Raw genomic sequence first — 18,797 nt, 5'->3', positions numbered from 1 at the left:
TATATACTGTAATCCAATAGTCCAGTTGCACATAAACTAATCCCCAAGAAACAGTGAAGACTTTTTAAATTTGTTATTTCCATGAATATGAGTATTCTATGGTACTTTGCTATTTTAAGTAGTGTCGTATTGGCTAATGCAAGAATCTCGACAAAGGCGCGGGCCCCACCTCTAATTCTCTTAGGACCCGTTTTATAGGTGATAAACGAAGGTTAAGGTTGGTGGGACCCACCACAATCCAATGTTTGATACAAATTTTCAGCCTGGATAAATGCAATCCAAGGCCCGAAAAAAATTACGGCGGCCCGCCAGGCCCGCGTGAATAGTGCCCGTTTTCACTATTGGGCTTAGTTAATGTGACCCACAAAATTTGTGGGTTTATTTTATCCTCTTGTGGGTTTATTTTATCCTACATAAATCCTACATTTGGCCCGAAAATTTTATCCTATGTTAATCCTCTTGCTATAACCCACTCACTCTATAAAACGGGTCCTTAAAAAATAGATTTCCTGATTTTCTCTCTCTACACTCTCTCACCTAAGAATTACGGAAAAGGGCTTTTTGATTCGCCTGCGCCAGATTTAATTGGGCAATTTGCTCTGTTTGGTATCAGAGAAAAGTAAGTGATTAAATATTTGTTTTATTATTATTATTTTTTATATTCTTTTGGGGTTTGCGTATTGAGGGTACACTGTATGTACTGTGCGGAAGCAGCCATGAATGAACAAACATGATCATGATGGACGCGTGGCAGCTTGTCAGAGCAGCAACGACCACAAACATTTGATTTGCCTAGTCAATGATTATTGTCTATTACTATTTTTATTTTTTATTTTATTTTATTTTATTCTAGTTTGTTTTGTGGAGTGTACTCGAATTAAATACGTAGGTAGTAGTATTATTCTTTGAAATTTCTCTCTGTGAGATTCTGGATATTTCTAGAGAAAAACAAACAAGTGGTCAAAATCAATGAGAAAATTAATGATCCAAGTAGTGATGTATACTTTTTAGCTTTTTTTATTGGATAGTGTCATTTTCCTTTTGAGTTATGGGTAGAAAATTGGAAATACATGTGTGGATTTGGATTGAACGTTGAGTCGTATAAATTGGCACACCAATTTTATGTTTCACTTTTCTTTTCTTGTTTTTTTTTTGTTTGTAAAGGTAAGTGATCTTCACCAAAGTAATCGGTACAAGGGATCGTCAATTTAATAACGTATGTTCAGATTTTTTCATTTGTTAAATACTGATGTTTATCGTTTTTTTTATCTTAGAATTCAAGTATGAGTAGTTACTCTTTAATCTCTTTCTGTTAGAAGTGAAAATAACAGATCATGATTTGATTTCTATGTAGTTTGAAAATTCTACGCGTGATAGAAAAAATAAAATAAAAAATATTAGTAACATGGAATTCATGATATGTGATAATGTAAAGAATGTTGTTTAAGTTGTCAATAATATTTTATTAAAGTAATACTCCCTCCGTCCCATAGTAGATGTCACACTTTCCTTTTTAGTTTGTCACACAAAATATATCACATTCCATCTTTTGGAAAAAGTTTCCTCTCACATCAATTATAAAATTATATTTTCTCTCACCACTTAACACGAGTAAAAAAGAGAGAGGAAAAGGTCGAGTTCATTTTCATTTTTCTGTGAGAGAATCCCGCGGTATAGTAAAGAATTTTATTTAATGATTCTAATTAATGTTGTAATGAATTTTTCCCCCTAATTATTTAATGATTTTGTTTATGTCGTAAATGAATTCAGTAAAAAACTTTAATAACATATTTATTTAGGTTCCTATGTTTTTACATTTAAAAAAATTTCTACGTTTAATTTTGTAAATATGAAACTACCTACAATAAATTACTCCAACGTTATTGTGCGTTAATTTATATGCATCGTCATTCCATTATTTTATGCAATCAGCGCTACTTATTTTTGACTGCATAAGTAGTATACAGTTTCATTTGTCAAGTGGAAAAAAGAGTAAAATACTCAAACTTTGGGGATTTGGATGTATATCCACTATGAAACTGACATTTCATTATTTTCTAATTCATTGCCTATAGCTGTGAGTCTTTATTAATTGTTACAAAATAAATTTGTAAATACGGATGCATTTACGTCAAAAACAACGGATTCGTCTAAATAAATTAATTATTTTGTACTTTCCTACCAACCCAGTTTTATGTGTATGTTTTACATATCTACTCCCTCCGTTGTAGAATTTGGAATAAGATTATTGTTAATTCGTATGTATAGTATTAAAAATGAAAAAAGGGATGTCAAAATTGATAATATGTCCTTTTAAAATAATAAAGGTTGTCGTTAGGATCGGATCTCACTGATCTTAATAGAATATAAGTTCTATAGAAGTAAAATACAACAAATTAGAATACAAGACTATATCTATACTAGTACAAGTTAATCATGTCTAAAATCTACGGATTTTACACTTTGCATCCTTTGTCTAAATGTCTTACAATTTTTAGTAAAAATACCTCATTTCTTGTCAATTGAAAAATCATAAAAACAGAGAATGGGGATTCTATTTTCTAAATTCGATATTGATACAATATGAAATACTATTACTACAAGGGATCACCAGTACTAAATAAGATTAAAAAATTACTCACATGTCAGGATATTAACTAGAATATTGCGCTAAAGAAAATTGTGAGATGCCTAAATCTAATCACTTGATCTAAATTGTAAATTAAAACATTATAGTATGAAATAGATGAGGAACCGTTACCAATCATTTTTAATCAAAAGAAAAAAAACTATCAATAGTAGAATATATGAGTTGAGAGTAAGTTCAACGGGATATAGAATGTCAACAATAATATTTGTTGGCATTGACAAACATTTACAAACCCATATCACAAACTTTAGAATTCCTTAATCAGTATAGAATTAATATTGACATAGTATTATAAAGAGTGAAATACAATTATAGAAAAAGCTCCAAAGTTAGGATGCATAATCAAAGTTTTATTAACTAAAAAATCACATAGAAGATTGTGGGAAACAATTAAAACGAACATTGGTCCTGGCCGGGGCCCACCCACGACAAAAGACTAACATCAAATTACCAAATACTGGTAGTGTGTAATTTTATTAATGTGGGTGGGGATATTAGGATTTATTTCCACATGGAGATCTAACTGTTATAGGGGGTTTTCTCATCAGTTTAATTGCTAAAGAATTTATACATTACTGTATTACAAAAGGTCGAATGTAACTTCTTAAATGTGTACTATATTTTATTTGATTTATTTTGGAGTCATAAGCCAGTTGTGGAGGTCAAACTTTTTCAACGGCAAAGATCTTCATAGCTAATACAATGATATATAAATATAAAGTTGTTTTAAAGAAATAGGCTGGTATAAAACTCTTTATTGATTTACACTTTCTTTTTTCTCCATAATAATATAAGTTTTTGTGACAATGTCAATATTTTATTTATTACCATGCACATTCCAAATTTAAGAACTACGACAATGGTATTTTAAAGATATTTAATATGTGCTGGACTTACTAACTTTTATACTACTCCATTTCTCAGTATAATCGAACATTAAGGTGGTATGCAGCGGTTATATTATAAATTAGTATCTTCCTTTTAAAACATCTTTCTTTTTAGTAACAACCATCCAATTAAAGAGATCACGTAACATTAATTTTTCAAGAATATAAAAAACTATTGCCTAACACTTCAAGACATAAAATATTTAATTTCCCCTTCAAATATTTCGGCTTTTTTTTCTGCATATTTATTGCATCTTTATCAGACAAATTCGTGGACTTTGTTGGATACATATGATATGATTCCTTTTAAGTTGTTTTTATACATATGCGTCTAAACTTTTACGTGCAAATGTGAAATAAATTAGCGTTGCTATTTGTATACGGTAAATTTCAAAATTTTGGTATGGCATGATATGTTGCAGTATATATAAAAATTCATATTGTTACCATTCATGAATCATTTGATAAGATTACATATCATAATAATTATTTCGATTAATTAGCATGGGGACTTAAAAACAACTTAAATTTAGGCAAAGTCTAATGTGCATCGTGTCCGTTTAGATATCACTAAATTTTATTGGATCATTCCAATTTTTTTATTTAAATTTTTTTTAAAAAAAATTGATTGAATGATGTCCCTTCCTACGGCTTGGATTTGCTTTTTCTTTTTCTTTCTTTCTAGATGATAAATTGTGAATAGTTTTTTTATAAAATGGGACACAAATTTTTTGGACGATTAACTATGGATTTATTTTGTTATCCTTTTACCACAAGAAACTTTAAAAAAATCCAAATTAAAAGTCAAAGTTGTCCTCTTATTCTTTCCTTGTTGTCATCCACCATACTCTATTTTTTCTTATTTATATAATAACTTTTTGAAATTAAAAAGACTAGACAAATAGTAACTAGTTTTATTTCAATTAATTGCATTATACATGAATTTTTTAGGTCAATCATGGCTGTAAATGAAATTGACAGGTTATAGAAACTTGGGAAATCCAAATAAAATCTAGATACAGTTTGGATTTATTCACCATATTATCGAAATATAACAATTCAATTCAGATACATAAATGTTTAAATAAAAAACCAAATCAAGAAATGCAATAATAGTGTGTGTGACACACCATATGGGTATTTAATATTTATGTACTTTTTGGCTAAACTAACAACATCTCTTCTCTCTAGTCTAAATTAGTAGCTAGAATGAATTTATTTTCGTAGATAATAACATATTTTTTCAATTCGATGGATTTCATTTTATCATCCAATTTCACACTCTGTATGATCAATATCATGTGGCACCACTATGAATCTTTCTTCAACAGAACAATATTCTTTCCCATTTAGTTAGCTTTCTACTACAAAAACAAAATTCAAAAGAAAATAAAAATATTGTCTTGCTTAATTAAAAACTTAGGTAGGATATGTGATGACACAAGATAGTGATTAAACATTAATTAATGACTTTGTAAGCTAATCACTAGGCATGTTGCTTTCATGGTGTCATAATGCACCTGTCGCTGTCGCCCAAACTTAATCACAGATCTTAAACCTTTGACATATGGGAGTGGGTTAATAGTCAATTATCAATTAAAGGGTTAAATCACATCTCCATTTTTTTATTTTTACTTTTATTTGGTCGTTTTATTTTAGGTGATTTTCTTAATTTTTATAATGTTTTTTTTGTGTGCTGGGAGTGGGGACCACCACAGCCTCTAGTCATTTTCATAGAAAATATCTGAAGGTTTGTTACTGGTTGAAGATTAGGCAACCTTGGAGTAGGTGGGCCCACTGGAATTTCAAGGTTCTTGAAATTTTAGTAATATTACTATGATTTTTTTCTTCTAAATATAATATTTTATTGTGAATGTTGTAATTGCATGAATTCGAATAAATAAAGTGTTATTTCGGATGACTTATCTTTTTATGAATATTCCAGTATGTACATGTTTTGATAATAATGTAGAGGAATAATGTTCAATTTTGTGCCTTTTCTTCTTTTTTTCCCCTTTTCTAGTATTATTAGACTTTACCCCCTTTAAAAAAGTAGATATCAAGGCGGCTTGTTTTTATCTATCACAATTTGGTTATTTTATTATATCTTTTTTTATAGTACCAATAATTTAGATTTTGCCTGGAAATGTTCGTAGAGTACATAAAACTATAGTACCTCTTAATTATTAGTAATATCCAATCTAGGAGACAGAAATAAAAATCTTGCTGATGAATAATAATTGGGTCCTTTTAGATTTAAAAGGGTCTGCCATTTCATTATTTCTTTGAAATCATTTAGATTTTTGAAGGGGGAAATAATTATTGCTTCGAGTACTTTAGAATTATTGCAATTCAATTTGAGATGTGGATGGAAAAGTAAAAAAGAAATGCTGGAAAAGTGTGGATAGCCTTTTTCGAAAATATTTATTTACAATATATCTTTTCAACATTTCATTGATTATGTATTAGATGCGTAGAAAATAAATTCTTGCAATTATTTCCAGAAGGTACTTTTGTTTTCTGTTTCCTATTTCACAGAAATAGTAATATCATATAAATACTTTGACCAAAATAAAATTAAATCGTATCCATTATCATTTATTAATATGGGCAGAGGCTTATATTAGGTCCAACCGTCCAAGGGGACCATTTGGCCCCCAAATCTTAACTCATAGTGATTAAACTTTAAATTTTTCTGTCTCTTCTTTGGTACTAATTTTCCTTCTATATTTAGGAATAGATTGAAACTATAATTATTGAATATTTTCCTTGTTGAATTTGTCAATTGTTATTATTCCAGTTTTGAACTTTTTAGGGATTATTCCATTTTTATGAAACAACACTCAGAGCTTCGCCTTTTTGGCATCACCCGAGCTTTGCCTTGAATTTGTAAAAATAATGATTCTAAAAACAAATTTTCAGATATTATAATTAAATTAAATATAAAAAATAATAAACAATGTCAATATAGCCTAAAATAAAACAAGCAATAAAATAAAAAAAATGCTAATGTAGACTAAAAATAAACAATAACTCTCTCTGAGGACCATTCAAATAAAAATATTTCTTACTGTATCTGAGAATCTACAAATTATATAGCCTACATTTTCCTCATCATTCAAGAAAGGCATTCTTTGAAGTATAATAAGCAAGATTGGCTTGATCGAGTCAAAATACGAATGCTGTAGTATACTACACCGTATATACAGGAGCAAAAAAGCCCTAGATTAACTCACACTGCGTTGCATACCGTATTTGGCAGGGAGTCTAACAATCAAGATACAAAGCATATTATGCGACTCTCAAACAGTATCAATACAGAATACTTAATGTAGTTCGATTGTGAAGGTGAAAAAGGAATAGTGGCTACCACGAATGTAACTCCATGGTTGCTGTTAGTCTGCAGCCTATGGGTTGCCCGTCTCACTAGAGTCTACAATAGACGAAGATGGTGATGATACTGCCTTCCCTTTAATATCTGATGCTCCTGAACCCATTTTCTTCTCACTGCCTGATGCTTGTAGATGCTGGAGCTGCCATTGTAGATACTGAAAGCATGTATATGAAATTTCACATCATAAAGGTGCAGTTAATTTATATTAACTGGGACCAGAAAACAGCGGTGTAGTGATCGAGAGATTAATTTTAAAGCATGCGATCTCTAGTCAACCTCGCACTCTGATGGCTGCTTTCAAGTTTTGAGATTTCTATAGGGACAGCCATATTTGCAGTGGTAACTAAGATGTTTTAATCGTGAAACAAGATCTTTGCAAGCAACAGTATTTATATATTATCACATCCTTGACCTTGGGAATCATTGAAGCAATAACTTAAGTATAAAAAAATGGTTGCTTGAAGCAGTTTATCTCAATTATGTTAATGTTCAAGCCCTCAGCAAAGAAAGTAAACATTTTATCTGACGGAAAATAATGTTATATATACCTCAATCTGGCGCTCAATTAATTTTACTTGCATATCCTGTTGAGAGGCTGATGCACTATCATTTGCTGTCATATTGGGGCCGGAAGGTCCAAATGGTTGAGTAGGTAAGGTATGTCCAGACGACCTGCAATAGAGGAGATAATAAATGCTAACTATTTGCCATTTTCTTTTTTCCTGTTAGAGAACACTTGCAGCCTTGCAGGCAAGACTACTCGCGCCATCAATATGATTCCTCATAAGTGGTACAAGTGACATTCCAAAAGTAATATGTCACTCAAACTATAACGCAAGGTATATGGTCTATGACTTTATAATAGCCCAAAACACGAAATCAATGAAATTCTAGAAGTCTAACATTCAGAAAAAAACATGAATTTCCATGCCTCACAGTTTTGACTATGAAGCAACAGTGTGAATAAGAAGCTAATAAGAACTATGGAAGAAATGTAATGATTGGTAAACAGTAGAACAATGCATACCATGCTAGAGTACTTGGAGAAGGATACACAAAAGACTTTTGATACATAGATGCAGCAGAAGCAGCAGCTTGGAGTCTAGCCTGATGCTGACTGATATTACCATTTGCTTCACCAGCACTGACAGAGCCTTGAGATGATGTACCAGTAGCGCTAGTTCCTGTACCCACCGAAAAGTTAGTAAGTGTTTGTAAAGGTTCATTGCTTTCCTTCATATGAAGCATAACCAAAAGATGGAACCATATTTTTCTAAGATTCATCACCAGTAAGCTTCATTGATCCTAAATTGAACACACTGAGAAATGCAGAAAAGTCTAAACAAATGCTCAGTGCTTAAAACAGATGAAGCTCTATTGCTCTAACGAGAGATAATAGAAGCTTAACAACACAGACACAAAACATCATACCTTGTTGTTGACCACCAGACCGCGTTCCAGTAGTACTCATCCCATGTTCAGGTGGTACAACAGGTGCTCTGCATGTAGGGCATGTATTTTGTCTTTCTAACCATGACCTGAGGCAGTGGACATGAAAGAGATGCCCACATAGAAGTTTCTTTGCAGTAGTCATCTCCTCTCGGCAAATAATGCAGGTTGCATCACTCCTGAAAATCAAGAGATATGAAGTGGAGTGAGAAGTTTAAATCCAGCTAGTCCATCGAGCAGTAAATAACTTACGAGTTGATCTCTTCAGATGTTGCATCAGGGAAACGATCATTCATATTTGAGGTAATCTTCTGATAGCGCAGATAGTCAGAAATACGGATTTTGAAGTTACGGAAAGTCTCATACAGTTCCCGTATCAAGTGAAGAGGCACACCATAGTTCCTGAAGAAAGAATTAGCAAATTTGATATCACTGGGCATCTTTTGAATAAGATTGCATTAAGAAAACATCAGGTTCATGATATGAAGCATCCAAGGTAGATGAGGATCCATGTTACTTTTACTGATTAGCCAACCATAACACTAAGCTAAAAAGTTTTAAATCAATAGAAAATTGAAGTTCAATTTCTTACACAAAAATGACGAGGAAGAAACACATGTACATAGTCAAGTGAAGCAAGTCTCGAGCAAGCTCCAAGTAAAAGGTGTAAACAGCCTTCTTCTCCCATTGTCCGTCCATAAGCATGTCACTGACATAGAATATATATTTCAAAAATGTCGATACAGTTGTTGTGGCCAGTATCATGTACCTGAGAAAGGAAACGTGCACCGTAGCAACACAGATTAGAAATAGTATCCGAGCCACAAATCAAACAGAATAAGCCACTAACAGTCGACAAAAAAACTTACTCGAATGCAAAGAAGAGTGAAACTGAAGCCTGTTTGGTTTCCAAGAGATACTTGATTGAGTTGTAGAGAAAGCTACAATCAAGAAGGAGAAGGAATCCCATGAAAGATACAATTCGGATATGAGCTAGCTTAGGAACAGACGGAGTCGTTTCAATGTATTCAACTCTCTTCTGGGCCAACCAATGCAAAGCTTTGATCAAAAGTAAAGCAGTAACCATCACTATAAATGAAACCGAAAAATCTTGTCTAAAAATAGTTATGGCAAACAGTATTTCCATGACTTCCCGCCATGACTGCTCATTCAGCCTTTCCACTTCTGCTTCTCGTAACTTGCCAAGGAAGATCTTTTTTGTTAATTGCCACAAAATGCACATAACTACCAGGCCCATATTTAAAAGCAGCACCAAACTGATCTTTGAAGTAGACAGGTAAACCATTGCCGGATAAAACTGGCCTCTGCTACTAAATGCATGATAGATAACAGCCAGTGTAGCTATTAAACTAATCCCTCCATACGTTTGCAGCCTCATCATTTCGCTCTGTTCCCTGCCGATCATATTCACACAACCAGGCAAAGACATCAGATCAAAATAATTCTACTTATTCCTTTACAGTTGTCAAAATCTAAAATCTCAATTTCGACAATTGCATAAACCTCAACTAACATATGGGGTGTATGGATCTTTATAATACCTCATTTATTATCGAATTTCTCCTAAAAAAATTCTTATACTCCACATATAGGATAAACATCACCACGTACACAATACATAGATAATAAGGAATTGTCCATAGCATTACACCACACATTCACAACCAACTACATTCAACAAATTAGGTAAAACCATCATGTAAAGTAAAAACAGATGGAGTACTTATTATGAAAATAAATAGATAAATAAACCCGCACAACACTGAAGCACAAGTATTTCAGCAATCAACTCGTCAATTCCGTAAATTCGTTAAATTAATCCACTTTTCCCCATCATTCAGCTTATGTCAGCCTTAATCACTAACACCCGCGCTCAAGTACAACAAACAGTGGAAAAAAGTCAGATGTTTGGAAAATTCTCCAAAAAGAGCCCCATCAGACACCCAAACATCAATTTGGGGGTTTCCGGTAGAAGAAGAAGTTAAATTAGAATTAGGGCAAAAGTGTATCGATGGATCTTGTGCAGAAGAAATCGAAGTAGCTATTTATATGCGGAAGCAGCTCAAAGAATGAAATAGAAAATACAAAAAGAAGAATAGAACTTGAAATCGGAGGTGGAGACGTACAGGAGTCGCCGCCGATACGTCGGGATCGTTGTTCGGGCAAAGCCTTCGAAGTCAGAACTCTGATATGCAGTGTTTACCTTACATAACAGTATTTACAGGTTATATAAATTATTATTTCTGTATTTCTGAAAAAAAAACACTGGAAATATTATTAGAAGAATGTTAAACACGGGAATGTTTTTTACTAGGAATAATACTTTATGATCTTTTCTTATACAGTTCGTTTTTTGAGCATCATTAACCCCGTCCTCAATTCAGGCCTCAAGTTCCGTCCATGTATCATTCTTCCAAATTTAAGTTTCAGGACACAACTCCTCTAACTTTGCAGGCCTCATCTCATGTCACAACTATTAAATTGCACTATTCACAACTTCAACCTATTTTACTCGTAAAATAAAATACGTTGAACAATTCAAACCGGAAAAATTCATTGTTCAGTCGAAAAAAAGAAAATTACAAATCCTAGACAAAGAAAATTAAAAATCCTAGAAAATGAAAATTAAAAATCCTAAAAAAATACAAGTCATAAAAATAAATAAAAAATGAAAAAACTACTTTTTCATTTGTGCGCGAAGGTAGGCGATCATCTCATGGTGCAACTCGAGATCGAACTTCGACATTGTCGAGGTATCCCTCGATGTCAACTCCGTCAGCTGGCTCATCCGCCAGGTAATACTCATCTCCGACATAGAGTCGGATATCTTATCCAGAGAATGATTGGGAGGCCGTGGCGGCATAGCAAAGTAGCTCGCAGTTGCCTTCCCCTTCGCTTTCCTCTTTGTTCTCTTTGTTCCTATCAGACGGCTTTGAGTGCTAGGGGATGAGAGGAAGATTTCATCGTTTGTCACGTTGAGGTTGATTGTCGGACCTCCTTTGCTCCAAGAGTAGTTTCCGGCGGCGAAAACTTTGGTTCTCTTCGGCGCCCCACTTAGCGCCGGTTCGGACCGGTATACTTCGGGCTCTTCTCGACAAGCTTCCAAACGTCGAATTACTTGAACTGCTTCTTCCCGTCAGACAAGAACTACGCCCTAGCTTTCTCCACGAGGTCCATCTCGCTGTGCCAGCTCAACCACATCCGGAGTACGTTGGTCCACTTGTCATTCCACTTGTTCATCTCCTTCTGGACCCAACCTCAATGCTTGCGTAGCTTCACGTAGCTACACTCGAACGACCCTCTAGGACGACCAGCGTTGTACTTCTCCGCAATCCGCTACCAGAACACTTTGCTGCTCTGCTGGTTGCCGATGATAGGATCCTCGGTGTCACGACCACATCTCCCTAGTGCTAGTAAGCGCAACTATAACGTGACTAAATAGTCTTAAAATAAAGGGATAAACATAAGGAATAAGTCAAACTCAAAACATTAATTCTGAAGGCGAAGGTGGTACACAGTCAAAATGAAATCAGAGTATAATAACCGGGTTCATAACTTCTAATACATAGTCATATTGCAGTGGAAGAGTCCAAGACAAAGTAGCATGCGTGAAGACACACTACTTTGGGCTACCTATTGCTACTTATTAAAAAAAACATTACCCAACACATTCGCATCCTCGTACACGCTCAACCTGCACGTTAGAAAAGAAACATGCAGGGTTGAGTACGTAATATACTCAGTGGACATGGTGCCAAAAAAAGTTCCATTTAAGTTTGTCAGCCACAGTTGAGTGATCACGGGGTTTTATTTTAAAAGACCCGAGTCACTAAATTCCTTTCATTCATAAAATTGATTGCGCAATCACATAAACATAGATACCATATCTGAACGTATGTGAACCGGGAATGTGGCCACATTCCACGACGGTCACTGGACCGGCCAACTCGAAAGTTAGCTCACGATCCCCATATGTGTACACTAGTCCGAGTAGGGTTAGCGGCCCTATTGGAATCCAAATTCAATTTAACATAATTGGCATAGCCAAGTATATATGTAATCGTAAAAGCAAAACATGGCATGACAAACATATTAGAAAAGATTCACATATTCATGCTAAAATCACGTTTTGAAAAGAATGCCCACCTCAAAAGCTATTTCCTTAGTCAAAAAGTTCCTTGATTTGGTCTTAAACGACGTGCGAAGACGCCCCTTTAGAAATAAAAGTAATACTTAATTAGACCTATGAAGTTAAGAAACTTAAACGTGAATGAATTCCTAAGTGCCTCGTTGTCATTTTATTCTTTTTTTTTTCCTATAAAAGTCCCTGAGCATTAAATCGGAGATTTAATTAACGATTTTACTTATCTGGGGCACGAAATTCTTTAATTATGTTTATCTCGAGAAACAAGATGAATCCGAAAAAAATTAATTATCATCACAAATTCACTTAGCGACTCCTCACGTTAATCACTTCTAACCTTTCCAGCAAACTTCAATACTACTAATTATTAATATAAAAATACGAGCCCAACCATAGTGGTCTAAGCTCCTTAATAAAATAAAAAGGTCCAACATATTACTCAACCAACTTTCCTCAATAACTCATTTTCATATTTTTCCAATTCACAACACTTATACTTAGCACAAACTTAAAATTAATTGAGTGGCCCAACAATTCAGTTAAGTTAAAAAGTGGCCCATTACCATACATACTACCCATCTCCATAGTCCCTCTCTCATTTCAGCTCACAATTAAATTCCCAAATTGAAGGAATGAAATCCCTAGATCGAGGAGATGCAGCGGCGGTTCCCTCACTCCCATCCATTTCTCGGTGGAATCGCCGCCTTCGATTGGATCGCCGAACTCCGCCGGCGTCGTCCCCCTCTGCAGCTCCTTTCTCCGGCGTTTTTTTTCCTTATTCCGGTGAGCTCACGTCCACAATGACAGGCGCACTAGGTTACTCCGTCTCTCCCTTCACGGCGGATCAGCATTGTCGCCGGAGCCCCGCTGGTGTTCTCTCTGGGAGGGAGTCACATCAACGTCGGCGACCCGCTTCAGCTCCCTCCGTCGGACAGCCCTACGCTCTAAAGCTAAGTTCTTTTTTTGATTTCTATCACTTGGTTTAGGCAGCAGCAAGAGTTGGTAATCTTCTGGTGTGGGAGTATGAAAAAATAAATAAATGTTGGTGACTTGTTGTCTCTGTTGAGCATATGTTTCTATTGGCACTACTGATTTTTTTTAGGCTTTTTCAAAGCTCCCTAAGTTCTTGTTCTATTACGGTGGTTGTACTACATGATGCAAAGGAGGGTATGGTGGTGTTTACCTTCGTTGAGAAGTAGTCTCTGTTCTTGAGTTTTCAGCTCTTAGACTCCAACTGCACCCACACACCTTGAGATTCCTACAGGGTAGTGTTAGCCATCTTTTGATGCTTTACCGATTTCTATACCGAAATCACATTCTAGATTCGTATTAATTCAACCATAACACATAACACATCAAAGAGATGATATACCAACCTCCATCCATAGCTTATATTTGATGTAGGGTTGTATTCCACGAGTTGATGTTTCCCCTAAAAGCTGCGGTTGATCTTTTCGTATCTTTGGCCTTTACTTTATGAATTCTTTTGATGAAGAAGAATTCAATATCAATATGACTTTTCTGTATATAGAATTCTGTAGTAAAATTGTGTATCTAAAGCTATAAAATCTGATTGTATATATAGGCAACACACGACCTTTCAAGAAGAGTCGTGTCCGTTCGTTCACACCTTTTCATATAAACATCAGATTTATCCTACAGCTTTTAATATTCTATACACATTAATATACACATATTTATATCATCTATGCAAGGCAAGAGAAGAGGGTTATCAATACACCCGATTCTAATTCTTTAATCGAAACCGATCCATCACGGTATCGTCTTTCATATTAGAATCCAACTGATATGTTTGAACTTGATCTTTATTATTAAACCAATATCTACATAGGTCACATATAGGAATAAATATTCCTACAGGTAGGGCTGCTCTCGGTGCAGGGACTCCTTGCTGCTACAATTTCTTGCTCACTCCACCCATTTCCGCTCTCTTTCCGAAAGTGCTATGTGGCTGGGAGGATTGAAGTGTGTGGGAGGGGAAAACGAGGATGATAAGGAGAGGTTCTTATAGGCACATTGGTGTACTTAGGGGAAATTAAATGGGGCTGACCTCCATTTGTCCTCACACACTGCATATCTCTTTGTTTTGATCTTCAAAGCTGCCTTTTACTTAAAAGGCTTGGTATTTTCTATGGTACTAGGTGTTTGACTAATAAACATTCTTGTTCTTGCATGGCCTCATGGTACCTTAGTTAATAACTCCTTTTGTTTGAAAGTTGCAGGAGCTCATAGGAGGAGGCAAGGCTGTTGGGAGAGGGAGCTGCTATAGGCAGCCTTGGCTTACCCTCTTGGGTAAGTCTTTGGTCTACTTCACTAAAGGAGTTGTCCCCTTTCTTCAAATAAAAGTCCCATTAAACTCTCTTGTTCCTTAGCAATTAAGGAGACTTGTCTTGATTTGTAGGTGGGAGGAGATTGGCTGCCATTGCTGTTGCATAGCAGTTGTTCTGGAGGTCTGGGCCCGCTGCTCTTGGCCGTCGACTCGTTCGGGCCCGGCCCGTAGAGGGTGCAATTTCGGGCCATTCGAGGAGGGCCCGAACGCACTCTTTTTTTTTCCTTTCTTCCTTTTTTTAACCTTCATCTCGTTGATTCGTGTGTAGAACCTTTTTGTAATTAGATGGTAGCTTATTTACGTATGTAAAAGTTATTCGTACAATAATTGTCCGAATGGAACCTTTGTCCCATTTTATAAATATTATGACTTGTCTTGATTCATTCGATTATTACTTGCATTTTGGTTTTTCGCGAACTAACGACATTAAGCATTTACAAGTGGCAATAAATTCCATTCCAAAACACAAGTCAAGAGGACTAGGATTCACTAGTTCGACATAAACATTAACGAAAAGATAATAAAAGGTGCGGGTATTACACTCGGAGACTTTGACGAAGTTCTTGGCCAGCCACAATGTCTCCTGCGGACTATACTTCTTCAGCCCCTCATCATCCGCAACCTTGCCCTTGCCCTTGCCCTTGCCCCTCCCTTCAGCGGGCTCCATATCATTGATTTCGTACTCATCAGTGCTAACTGGCGATGTTATTTCCATGTTGGTAGCCACCACCCCTGGACTAGGCGTCGCATCCGGGCTGGGCGATGGCGGCACGTACCAATTGTTGGCGTTGACGAACTCGTTCATCTGGCGTTCGTCGCTGTTAAACCACTCCATATAAGCCGAAAATATTATAATACAAGAGGATTGAAATGAGCAAAGTGTGGAAGAATGGTGCACAAATGAAGTATATATAGGTAAATAAAACGTAAAAACAATAAAAAAATGAGGGGACTTGCGGCCGGGCCCGAAAGACATCCAACGCCGGGCCGAGACGCAGCGCGTGCGGCAAGGGCACGCCTAAGGCTAGGCCGGCGTCCGTCGCCACCGCCGTCTGCGCTGCTGGCACGGACGCCATCCGCCGCGGCTGCGCTCGCGCCGCTGGCACGGCGCTGCTCGATGTATCGAGCACGTCCGTGCCAGCGGACGCACACGTGGCGCGCTCCCATTCGTCAACGGCATAGGCGTTGTGTTTAAACATTTTTTTATTTTTTTAAAAAAAATCGGTATTTAATTATAAATAATGCTAAAAAATAAAAAATATATATTTTCCAAATCCCAAAAATATGGCCGTTTTTTTCCCGTTTTTTCTGAATTTTTTTGATTTTTTTGATTTTTTTCCCAAAATCATCTTTAAATACACACATTCATCACTCATTTATCACATCAATTCATCTCTCATTCATCTCTCATTCATAATTCTTTAGGATTTTAATTATGTAATGTTTAATTTTATTTGTCATTTGTAATATTTATTGTGGTTTTTAAATGAATTTTAATATTATGGAAATGTTATTGTTTAATTGAATTTTAAATTAATTGTGCTCGTCCTTGCGGAAGAGCACAGTTGTGGGTGTTGTGCTCTTGCCAGAGAGCAGGCATGAATAGTACCGACCGGGCCCACAACCGTGCCGCTGGCAAGGGCACGGTTGTGGATGCTCTTAACGTGCGAGGCCGCGGGCAGAGACCCAGGTGCGGTGCGGTCCTGCCCGCGGCGTTAACGATGTTCTTATTGCCATATTTCTACCGTCATTCCATTATTTCTACTACGTACTTTTAATCTTAAAGAATCTTATTATTTCTACCAATATAAAATCCGTATAATAAGTTTGAGTACTATATAATATTTGAACAATTTTAAGTCTGACTTGTATCGCTGAATAGAATTTCGGAGCTACTTATTAATACTATCAATATAAGTTAATTTAATACTTTGAATATAATTTTGAAATAATTTGTTAGTCTTGTATCGTGAATGTAGGGTAGTACTAACATAACACTACAGAGATATCATATTTCCATAACCATGGATAAAATATTATCCACTACCATGAGGTATTTAGGTTGAAATTGAAAATTAAATTGGTTAGATTACTGAATTGGTATGTTATTAGTAGTCCTTTTAGAGCATCAATAATGGCGCCCGTCCCGGCGGAATTTCGACCTGCGTGTCGGAATTCCGCGGCAGACGTCCGCCATTGTGCATGATATGCACGGATACGGAATTCTGCCGAGGACACCGCAGTTCCGCGGCGTTACGCGGAATTCCGTCGCGACGGGCGTGCGGACGTCCGCCATTGCGTTGACTCCCACGGACGTCAGCGCGTAAATCCCGTTTATTGCATTAATTTTTTTAAAAAAATTTCTATATATACGGCTCGTTGAACTGCATTTCATTCGCACCACTTATTTTAACAAGTTTCTCTCTCTACATTTCTTTTATATATCCGGAATGGCTGGTAGTGGTAGTGGTGGGCATTATGAACACACGATGCGTCTGATTCATGCACGTGTGCGGGAATCAGCGGAGAGGGAGGAACAAGCAGCCTTGGTGCCGGCGGTACCTCGACCCACCCATCGACGAACTATAATACCCCGGGACCACCTCGCTGCCCACGCTCGGTTGTATGAGGATTACTTTGCGCCGGAGCCACGGTTTGGGGAGAACCTGTTCCGACGACGGTTTAGGATGCATCGTCCGCTCTTTCTGCGTATCGTAGGCGCTTTGGAGCGTCGATACGGGTATTTCAGGATGCGGGAGGATGCGGCTGGTAAACCCGGCCACACGCCGATTCAGAAGTGCACTGTCGCAATCAGGCAGCTGGCATACAGAGGCGCGACCGACATGTTCGACGAGTACCTCCACATCGGCGAGACGACTTCCCGCTATTGCCTGAAGTATTTTTGTCAGGGCGTTAGGGAGATATTCGGGGATAGGTATCTTCGGAGGCCTACCCCCGAAGATTGTCAGGCTCTGCTGGATATGCACGAGAATCAGCACGGGTTTCCGGGGATGTTAGGCAGCATAGATTGTATGCACTGGGAATGGAAGAACTGCCCCGCTGCCTGGAAAGGGATGTACACTACTGGTTTCAAGGCCAAAAATCCCATGATAATCCTTGAAGCGGTAGCTGACTACCGGCTGTGGATTTGGCATGCCTATTTTGGAGTAGCCGAGTCTAACAATGACATCAACGTCCTCCAGTCGTCGCCCCTTTTCAACGAGTAGTGCATGGGCGTTGGTCTGGCCGTCAACTTCGTCGCCAAAGACAACCAACACAATATGGGCTATTATTTGGCGGATGAGATATACCCTATGTGGCCCGTCTTTGTGAAGATGATCAGATGCCCAGCAGATGAAAATAAGATATATTTTGCGGGTCGCTAGGAGGCAGCGCGCAAAAATGTGGAGCAGGCATTTGGTGTGCTCCAGGCTCGATGTGCGGCAGTGAAGGGTCCAACAAAGCCGTGGTATGTTGACAGCATCGCCGACATCATGTACGCATGTATTATCATGCACAACATGATTGTCGAAGATGAAGGTCCAGCACTGACTGATTGGACCAATGATGATGCTGGTGCTGCGGGTCCAAGCTACGGCGTGGCCACTAGCAATGTACGCATGGGGATACCCCATGACGATGTCGATCGAGTCCAGACATTTGCCGACATGCGCCAAAGACAAGCCCATGTTCGGCTCCAGAACGATATTATTGAAGAAGTATGGCAGCGGAGAGATCGTCGTTGATGTAGTTTTTAATTATTGAAATGTTTTTTTTAATTTGGTGAAATGTACTTTTTTTTTATTATTTAATGGAATTTTTTTTCCCTATTTGTGTCGAAATTTTAATTTCGTAAATTGTTTAATTCCGGAAATTGTTTAATTTGTGAATTTGTGGTTTTT

General features: G+C 36.9%; 1 protein-coding gene and 1 long non-coding RNA gene across 3 annotated transcripts; one reads left to right on the top strand and one right to left on the bottom strand.

Moving 5' to 3' along the window:
• Positions 1–6,670: 6,670 nt before the first annotated feature.
• On the bottom strand, positions 6,671–10,683 carry LOC121770568 (ERAD-associated E3 ubiquitin-protein ligase HRD1B-like). 2 transcript variants are annotated; one of them, XM_042167302.1, is made up of 8 exons: positions 10,528–10,683; positions 9,250–9,795; positions 8,973–9,149; positions 8,633–8,782; positions 8,363–8,559; positions 7,959–8,115; positions 7,480–7,603; positions 6,671–7,085 (listed from the first exon to the last, which is right to left on the bottom strand). In XM_042167302.1, the coding sequence occupies exons 2-8, from the start codon at positions 9,780–9,782 to the stop codon at positions 6,945–6,947; spliced, it is 1,479 nt and encodes a 492-aa protein (XP_042023236.1). In that variant the 5' UTR covers positions 9,783–9,795; positions 10,528–10,683; the 3' UTR covers positions 6,671–6,944. The 2 variants fall into 2 exon arrangements, with proteins under 2 accessions (XP_042023236.1, XP_042023235.1); XM_042167301.1 differs by lacking the exon at positions 10,528–10,683 and having other exon boundaries at positions 9,250–9,806.
• Positions 10,684–13,139: 2,456 nt separating this feature from the next.
• LOC121771759 lies at positions 13,140–15,278 on the top strand. The gene is made up of 2 exons (XR_006044208.1): positions 13,140–14,858; positions 14,968–15,278. It is a non-coding gene; the product is annotated as an uncharacterized LOC121771759 (long non-coding RNA).
• The last annotated feature ends 3,519 nt before the right edge of the window (positions 15,279–18,797 follow it).

This window comes from Salvia splendens, chromosome 16 (assembly GCF_004379255.2).
Source record: "Salvia splendens isolate huo1 chromosome 16, SspV2, whole genome shotgun sequence".
Taxonomy (NCBI): Eukaryota; Viridiplantae; Streptophyta; class Magnoliopsida; order Lamiales; family Lamiaceae; genus Salvia; species Salvia splendens.
This window is presented reverse-complemented; position numbering and strand designations above follow the sequence as displayed.

What these genes read in the sequence shown, in the direction of transcription:
- LOC121770568 (XM_042167301.1), bottom strand. Translation starts at nt 9,806, where the DNA reads ATGATCGGCAGGGAACAGAGCGAAATGATGAGGCTGCAAACGTATGGA. An exon ending in ACATCTGAAGAGATCAACTC is followed by an intron (nt 8,560 to 8,632) that starts GTAAGTTATTTA and finishes CTTGATTTTCAG; the next exon opens with GAGTGATGCAACCTGCATTA. An exon ending in GTCTGGTGGTCAACAACAAG is followed by an intron (nt 8,116 to 8,362) that starts GTATGATGTTTT and finishes CGGTGGGTACAG; the next exon opens with GAACTAGCGCTACTGGTACA.